The 9689-nt window shown below is 40.9% G+C and overlaps 1 protein-coding gene across 1 annotated transcript in view; it reads right to left on the bottom strand.

The window, feature by feature from the left end:
* camsap2a (calmodulin regulated spectrin-associated protein family, member 2a) overlaps window positions 1–9360 on the bottom strand; it is an 87674-nt gene extending 78314 nt beyond the window's left edge. Inside the window, exon 1 of the mRNA XM_070447455.1 lies at window positions 8733–9360. Within this exon, the coding sequence (XP_070303556.1) occupies window positions 8733–8874 (142 nt within the window). The 5' untranslated portion in view covers window positions 8875–9360. The remainder of the gene's footprint in view (window positions 1–8732) is intronic.
* Between the last annotated feature and the right edge of the window lie 329 nt (window positions 9361–9689).

The raw sequence follows: 9689 nt of genomic DNA, 5'->3' as shown, positions 1-9689 counted from the left end.
GGCGCCCTTCTCTCTCAGAACAGGTGTAACTGAGTCGGTTCTAGGCCTCCATGCTCGCAAACACTTTTTCAGTTCTGCCCACAAATGTTCTATAGGATGAGGTCAGGGCTTTGTGATGGCCACTCCAATAGCTTGACTTTGTTGTCCTTAAGCCATTTTCCACAACTTTGGAAGTTGCTTGGGTCATTGTCCATTTGGAAGACCCATTTGCGACCAAGCTTTAACTTCCTGACTGATGTCTTGAGATGTTGCTTCAATATATCCACATAATTGTCCTCCTCATGATGCCATCTATTTTGTGAAGTGCACCAGTCCCTCCTGCAGCAAAGTAGCCCCACAAATGATGCTGCCACACCCGTGCTTCACGGTTGGGATGGTGCTCTTCGGCATGCAAGCCTCCCCTTTTTCCTCCAAACATAACGATGGGCATTATGGCCAAACAGTTCTATTTTTGTTTCATCAGACCAGAGGACAATTCTCCAAAAAATAGGATCTTTGTCCCCATGTGCAGTCGCAAACTGTCCAGATGGCTTAGCAGTTCAGACATAATTTCTGTCCTCGTACTGTTTCTGTCCTGTGTATATATATATTTACACCTTCTTCGCATATCTTTTTATATATTTTATTATCCAAGAATTCAACTACAAAAAGCTTTCCTGCAAAAGCTTTCCGCAACCCGCCTCACCAATTTACCTCAAATCTGAAATCCACAGTGGAGCTAGCCAGGGGCTAATCAGAAGCTAGCCAGAAAGGTAACCAGAAGCTAGCCGAAAGCTAATCTGAGCTGCCCAGAAGTTAGCCGGTTTGCTGGCTAGTGTTGGTGTTTCAGCTGCCACGTTTTGTGGTCATCAGCTATTCCTTTAGCTCGATAATCTACCGGCACTTTTGTGCAACGCGACTCGGACCGGAGCATACCGGGCCTTTTTTTTCTTCTCTCAGTTTCCCCGGATTTCAGCCGCAGGCTCTGGAACATTTGCACCTTGATTTCGCGCTAGCTAGCTGCAAACCGTGTGACTATTGGCTTACGTCGATCCGGAGCAAACTTAAATTATTCCGAGCTAGCCAGCTGAGGAGTTCCATCAGCCATTCCTGGGCTACAGTCACCTATCCGGACCCGTTTTTTTTTTTTTTTTTGCTGCAGATACGGAGCCCCACCGGGCCTTCACGACTGACTGCGACGTTATCTGCCCGAGGGAGTTATCCAACTGGCACCTCCGTCGCGACGTTACCTGACGCTCATCTGGGGCCCGCTAATCGTTAGCTGTTATCGGCTGCTATCTGAATAAGTATATCGACAATTTTTTTCTCTTGGGTCACTATATTATTTTGCCAATTTGGATTGATCCCCTCTACCACACGGAACCCACTAATCTACCGACGGAATCGCACGAGGTGTCTAAAAATAGACTCCATCCTATGCTATCTTGCTACCGTAGCCATCTACCGGCAGCTTGTCTGGATCGCCGTGACCCCAACCAACCTCTACTCACTGGACCCTTATTGATCACTCGATTAAGCATGCCTCTCCTTAATGTAAATATGCCTTGTCCATTGCTGTTCTGGTTAGTGTTTATTGGCTTATTTTCACTGTAGGGCCTCTAGCCCTGCTCAACTATACATATCCAACTTTTTCAGTTCCACCACCCACATATGCGATGACATCACCTGGTTTCAATGATGTTTCTAGAGACATATATTCTCTCATCATCAGCTCCAATACCTAGGTTTACCTCCACTGTATTTCACATCCTACGATACCTTTGTCTGTACATTATTCTTGAAGCTATTTTCATCGCCCCCAGAAACGTCCTTTTACTGTCTGTTCTAGACGTTCTAGACGAGCCAATTCTCATAGCTTTTGGCCGTACCCTTATTCCATACTCCTCCTCTGTTCCTCTGGTGATGTAGAGGTGAATCCAGGCCCTGCAGTACCTAGCTCCACTCCTATTCCCCAGGCGCTCTCTTTTGATGACTTCTGTAACGCGTAATAGCCTTGGTTTCATGCATGTTAACATTAGAAGCCTCCTCCCTAAGTTTGTTTTGTTACTGCTTTAGCACACTCTGCCAACCCGGATGTTTTAGCCGTGTCTGAATCCTGGCTTAGAAAGACCACCAAAAATTCTGACATTTTCATCCCAACTACAAGATTTTCCAGACAAGATAGAACGGCCAAAGGGGGCGGTGTTGCAAATCTACTGCAAAGATTGCCTGCAGAGTTCTGTTTTACTATCCAGGTCTGTTCCCAAACAACTTGAACTTTTTAAAAATCCACCTCTCTAAAAACAAGTCTCTCACCGTTGCCGCCTGCTATAGACCACCCTCTGCCCCCAGCTGTGCTCTGGACACCATATGTGAACTGATTGCCCCCATCTATCTTCAGAGCTCGTGCTGCTAGGCGACCTACATTTTAACATGCTTTAACACCCCATGCCATCCTACAATCTAAGCTTGATGCCCTCATCTCACACAAATTATCATGATACCCCAGGTACCACCCCCAATTCCGTAAAACACGGGTACCCTCATAGATATCATCTAACCAACTTGCCCAACTTGCTCCACTCATCACTGTCAAACGCTCCCTGAAACACTTCAGCGAGCAGGCCTTTCTAATCGACCTGGCCGAGGTATCCTGGAAGGATATTGATCTCATCCCGTCAGTAGAGGATGCCTGGATATTTTTTTAAAAAATGCCTTTCCTTACCATCTTGAATAAGCATCCCCATTCAAGAAATTTTAGAACCAGGAACAGATATAGCCTTGGTTCTCTCCTGACCTGACTGCCCTTAACCAACAGAAAACATCCTATGGCGTTCTGCATTAGCATCGAACAGCCCCGTGATATGCAACTTTTCAGGGAAGCTAGAAACGCAATATACACAGGCAGTTAGAAAAGCAAGGCTAGCTTTTTCAAGCAGAAATTTGCTTCCTGCAACACAAATTCAAAAAGTTCTGGGACACTGTAAAGTCCATGGAGAATAAGAACACCTCCTCCCAGCTTCAACTGCACTGAAGATAGGAAACACTGTCACCAACCGACAAATCCACTATAATTGAGAATTTCAAATAAGCATTTTTCTAACGGCTGGCCATGCTTTCCACTGGTACCCCTACCCCGGTCAACAGCACTGCCTCCCCTCTGCTACTCGCCCAAGCCTTCCCCATTTCTCTTTCTCCCAAATACAGTCAGCTGATGTTCTGAAGAGCTTGCAAAATCTGGACCCTTACAAATCAGCCGGGCTAGATAATCTGGACCCTTTCTTTCTAAAACTATCTGCTGAAATTGTTGCCACCCCTATTACTAGCCTTTTCAACCTCTCTTTCGTGTCGTCTGAGATTCCAAAGATTGGAAAGCAGCTGCGGTTATCCCCTCTTCAAAGGGGGGACACTCTTGACCCTAACAGCTCCAGACCTATATCTATCCTACCCTGCCTTTCTAAGGTCTTCGAAAGCCAAGTCAACAAACAGATTACCGACCATTTCGAATCCCACCATACCTTCTCCGCTATGCAATCTGGTTTCAGAGCTGGTCATGGGTGCACCTCAGCCACGCTCAAGGTCATAAACGATATCTTAACCGCCATCGATAGGACACATTACTGTGCAGCCGTATTCATTGACCTGGCCAAGGTTTTGACTCTGTCAATCACACAATCCTCATCGGCAGACTCGACAGCCTTGGTTTCTCTAATGATTGCCTCGCCTGGTTCACCAACTACTTCTCTGATGGAGTTCAGTGTGTCAAATCGGAGGGTCTGTTGTCCGGGCCTCTGGCAGTCTCTATGGGGGTGCCACAGGTTCAATTCTTGGACCGACTCTCTTCTCTGTATACATCAATGATGGAATCCACTAATTTGAAGGGGTTCCACATACTTTTGTGTATATATAGTATATATTTCCACACTGTGGTTGGAATAATACGGTGACATCACCAGGCATTAAATTAGTTAATAGACCAATAAGAAAGAGAGTTCCAAACCTCTCTGCCAATAAGAGCTGGTTTTCAGTTTTCCCTTCCCCACTCAGACCACTCCCAGACAGTCGTAGCAAAATACTTGCTATAAAAATTACTCTTTGCTAAGAAGCTATTTTAGTCTATTTTTCATCATTTTAATTGAAAACAATCACAGTAAGGTACTTAATTGTTACCCAGAAATGATTTGCTATTGAGATAAAAGAAGAAAAAAATCTGTATTGGACCTTTAAAACAGATGTCTTGTTGAGGTTCAGTGCTAGTTTCAAAGCACATTGGTTTTAGAAGTGCTTATAATCCACGCAAGTCTCCCAAAAGCAGACATCTGGATGTATTTGTTCCAGATTTCATGATTAYTCTAAAGATCTAATWTAACTGTACTATATATAAGAATACRAATATGTATATAGTGTGTARATAGTATTTTTGTTGTACCTTGGTATCTTTCCTATTCATAACTATTATTTGATTTTGAGTGTAATGTAATATCTTAATGTTGTTCTTGTCTATTACTTTCTGTACTTTTTCATGTATTTGTACGTTTTATGTGGACCCCAGGAAGAGTAGCCCACTGYATGTGCAGTAGCTAATGGGGATCCTAATAAACTAAACCTTAAAGCTTTACACGCAACCTAGCAAGGCTCAAGCCACRCCCACCTGAGAATACAGCTCTGTTCAGCTTTCATTTGGCCTAGAAGTGGATAATCCATTCCTCAACTAATTGTCACTTCACTGATTGCTTTCAAATAGAAACAGACAATATTCATACGATTAATTGTGCAAACCACYTTTTCCCTTGGACTTTACTATCGTTGAAAAGTGTGACACGATGTCTCAAAAGGATGGGGATATAATTGGAAATCGTAGACATGGGACTAAAAGGTTTTGACCCACGTGTTTATCAAAGTTGATTTAACGATGGGGATTAAATGCACTGACACGGCAACTACGTGAAAAGAGAAAACGATTAAGTAAGTGTTCTCCTTCGTTGGATAGAACATTTTGTTGATTGATTAGATTACAATGTAAACAGTCACCACTCAGAACACGAAGCCAACACGAAAAATCCACATATCTAAATCAATCGCACACTTTTGTATCTTTCCCCTATTCTCAAATAAATATGCATTGGTTAATTCTRAAGTGATATATGTTTATGTTCACAACAGATGGGAACTATTTTGGTACAAAACATTTTTCGCATTGTTTAATATTCTAGATGACATCAATCATAGGTAATGTTGCACGTCTTTGGGAGAAAGCCATGGTGAAAGGGGTGGGAGATTGGGAGGAGGCGGTTACAAATTCTATTGGGTTTGGTACCTTAGAAAGAGCTGATTGGATAGAGAGTAATTTAATGCAAATGTATAAATTCCGCCTATATGTATATGCAAATTAGGGTAACACTTTACTTGACACCCAGCATCATAACACACTATGACACGGTCATAACCATGTCATAATATGTCATAACAGCTGACCTAACTTATCAGAACCTGTCATAATATGGTCATAACACTGTCATGACCGATATATTTACACCTGTTGTGACATATATTGTGTTATTTTATGGGTGGTTATGACACCTACATGATACTATCAAAACCCACATTTTTTCAAATGTGTTTTTTCCCTGACAAGAAGTTTCCTTTCATTTGAAAGTTTGTTTTTCTTAAATCCTTTGTTGTTGTTGTAATTCATTCTTTACAGTCATGTTTTTTYCCCATCATATTTTAAATAACTTGTAGAAAATGCACTTTCTGACACCACGAAGAAGCATTATGACAGAATTATGTTATATTCAGAAAATGTTATATAACATAAACATACTGTTGAGAAGTAGGCTATGGTGTAATGGAATGTTTTGCCACGTGTGGTAGGTTTTGTGGGTTTTGACACTCTAATGTATCTGGGGTGGCAGGTAGCCTAGCGGTTAGAGCATTGGGCCAGTAACCGAACTGTTGCTGGATTGACTCCCCGAGCTGAAGGTAAAAATCTGTTGTTCTGCCCCTGAACAAGGCAGTTAATTGTAAATAAGAATTTGTTCTTAACTGACTTGCCTAAATAAAGGTTATATTTAAATAAAAAATGTAGATGTACATTTCAGAAAATGTTTTACATAAATGTTATATAAGAAGGTTTTGTTGGTTTTGACACTCATGTAGGTGTCAAAATCGGACATAAAATACCATAATATATCTCACAACAGGTCTAAATATGTGTCATGACAGTGTTATGACCAGGTTATATCAGCTGTTATGACATTATGACATGGTTATGACAATGTGTTACCAATTAGTTGTTATTTTCAACCAGTCTCAACGTCAACAGTGAAGAGGCGACTCCGGGATGCTGGCCTTCTAGGCAGAGTTGCAAAGAAAAAGCCATATCTCGGTCTGGCCAATAAAAAGAAAAGATTATGATGGGTAAAAGAACACAGACACTGGACAGAGGAACTCTGCCTAGAAGGCCAGCACCCGGAGGCGCCTCTTCACTGTTGACGTTGAGATCGGTGTTTTGCGGGTACTATTTAATGAAGCTGCCAGTGAAGGAAGTAGTACACAGCATTGTACGAGAACTTCAGTTTCTTGGCAATTTCTCGCATGGAATAGCTTTCATTTCTCAGAACAAGAATAGACTGACAAGTTGCAGAAGAACGTTCTTTGTTTCTGGCCATTTTGAGCATGTAATCGAACCCACAAATGCTGATGCTCCAGATAATCAACTAGTCTGAAGAAGGCCAATTTTATTGCTTCTTTAATCAGGGCAACAGTTTTCAGCTGTGCTAACATAATTGCAAAAGGGTTTTCTAATGATCAATTAGCCTTTTTAAAATGATAAACTTGGATTAGCTAACACAACRTGCCATTGGAACACAGGTGTGATGGTTGCTGATAATGGGCCTCTGTACGCCTATGTAGATATTCCATAAAATATCTGCAGTTTCCAGCTATAATAGTCATTTACAAAATTAACAATGTCTACACTGTATTTCTGATCAATTTGATGTTATTTTAATGGACAAWWWWTRWRATTTTCTTTCAAAAAACAAGGACATTTGTAGGTGGCGCCAAACGTTTTGAACGGTAGTGTATATTTGACATTCAATTGAATAACCACCAAAATGTCTGGWWTCCATAGATTTTCTTTCTCTCATTATAACATTGCTGGTGCTATGCACAGCTAACTGAGGTAAGACAGTAATTCTAGTCATAGATTATGCATGTATGAACTACACATTGAATCATCCAGCCTAAAGCAGGAGGTTTAAATCAAATGTATTGTCGCCAACGTACCGGAAGATGTCTTTAAAACACAATTATATAATTGTCTAGCATCAGTGAGCTGATGTGTACTGTACTACTTTGAGTACACAGAGTACAGCACAATCCTGAGCCTCTGGCAAACTGCTGGCTATTACCAAAAACAAAACCAAASCAAGGATCAAAACAGCTCAAATAAGTATAAGATAGGAATTACTTTTWTATCAGAACATGTGCTGTTATAACTGCTTTCAAAAGTCAGGTATTGTCCCCTAGGCTACCAGGCTTATAGCAATACCACATGCCTTGGAATGAAACTCAAGGTGCAGTAACTAAGATGCATCGCAAAGACCCCTAGGGCYACTTTCCCAGACACAGATTCAGTGCAGAATCTCCTACTATTGAACATGTATTTTAGTCCAGGGCTACTCTCAATTTGTGTCCGGGATACCAGCCCCTAAGCAGGCTACCACTTGACCGGCTCAAAGCTACATTCCACATTACTGAGCGGGGCCTTGCCGCACAGATGAGTCAGAAGCTCTCTATTCTTTTCTTCAGTGACCATTGAGACTCAATGCAGTTTACAGCAACGGACTGAGGTGGAAAACATTTGGGCTGCGATGATTCACATCAGTCTGTCTGCCCCCCTAAAGATTGACAGAGGTTTGGGTTCTGGTTGGAATTTATATAACAAATAACTTATTTGGGCATACCACCACATTAATAAAACTGTTGTCWTTATTGAAGAACCTATTGGTCATCCAAACGTGACTCCTTTTACTCTTCTAATACTTTGAACTATGTGAAACAGTCACAAAAGTAACATTTGGGGCTACGGTATATATAGGCCTAACCCCAAATATGAACCCGATTAGGTACTATTTCATTACTATTATGTAATATGAGCCACATTTGCCAACTGTAAGCTTACTGATAACCATGGTACAACAATAACCATGTGATAATGAATGTGACTCCATTATGCCCAACTAGATTTGATGTTATGGAGTGGGCCTGTCATACTCAGGGTCACAGCTCTCAAGCAGGAGACATCCACAATCTGTTGAGATTGATGAGATCATTTGTGGCATCCCTTCACAACTTCATGTTTASAGTCCACTGCAACTGAACTGAACTAGATAGGAAATTATCAGGCAAAAGTTATTTTTCTTAGCATAGGTCTCTTTGGGAATTATGTATTTGTGTTTGTTATGGACGGCTATTCTCCTCTTGGGGAATCGAAATACATTGATTCAACATTTATTTATATAAATACTACATACAAATCCATTGTACAACAATGTAAATACACATATTGTAATATACATACAATAATCGTACAGTAATATATTGCAAGCTTRAATGGTGTGTGTGTGATGATATTTGTATAGCTGAGCGGGTAATATTGCAGGGAAGAATAGCCAAATTGTTGACCAATGTGTTTGAAAAACAATTCAAATGTAATTATTGACAAAAGAAATATTTAAACCACCTACCTGTCACAAATGCTTTGGCCACTAGCCATGTGAGGCCACAGCAGATTTTTGCTCGTGAAAAATCATAACGATCAAAAGACTTTATTGCGGGAACAATAAAGGTATTTTTTAATTCCTTTGCGTCCGTCACTTCACCCATCATAACACCCTGAAGTGTCAATACCAGCCGTCGGAAACACAAAGGTTACTATGTAGCAATAGAAGTGGATGACATCCCACCAAAGGAATTTAATGCACCAAACTTGACTTGATTTGTAGCATTCAATGCCTACGTCAATTTACAATTCGTTGGAGGAGACATGGAGAATTGACTGGAAGCCATCGGTAAGGTATCGTCTAACTCCTTTGAGTCAATATGAATCGTGGAAGCAGTGCCTCTCCTTGTATTTTCCATCCATTCTGCTGCTACCATTTGAAATGGAGCTCGCTGAATAGCTGTCAACCTATTTCTGAATCTCAAAGAGAAAGACGCATATTTTCTTCAGATAGAGAGGAAAAAACATTCCCATTATTCAGTCTTTGTTCTTTCATTTTCCTTTACATGTTCCCCTTTGGRTAGCTTTTTTGCTCCACAATTCAATCTCTGCTTTTCTTCGCTTGTTACGGTTTTCCTGCGGCACTGTGGGTATAAAAGAGCTGCACTATTGCGCGTGCGCATACCACCCAGCCACTTCTGCACCACATGCAAAAGAGGAAAGCAAGCATGCCTTTACTACAGAGTGTAAATAGAACAGAATGTACGCATGCATAGTTTGATTTGTTTGGATAAAATGCTGTGTCTACGTATATGTAGAATGCACCCCTGGAATATAACAATTTGAACTTTTAGCAATAAGATGGATTATTTACGTGTGTCTTAGTCAGGAGTTATTCTCATAAATAGATGGTTCTCATAAATAGATAAATTTGCCTAACATTTTGTGGTAGGTTGGCTATGTATTGTCAGTTGCAAGTATA

Source organism: Salvelinus sp. IW2-2015, linkage group LG16, assembly GCF_002910315.2.
Source record: "Salvelinus sp. IW2-2015 linkage group LG16, ASM291031v2, whole genome shotgun sequence".
Taxonomy (NCBI): Eukaryota; Metazoa; Chordata; class Actinopteri; order Salmoniformes; family Salmonidae; genus Salvelinus; species Salvelinus sp. IW2-2015.
The sequence above is the reverse complement of the archived record's forward strand: the minus strand, read 5'-3'. Positions and strand labels throughout refer to the sequence as shown.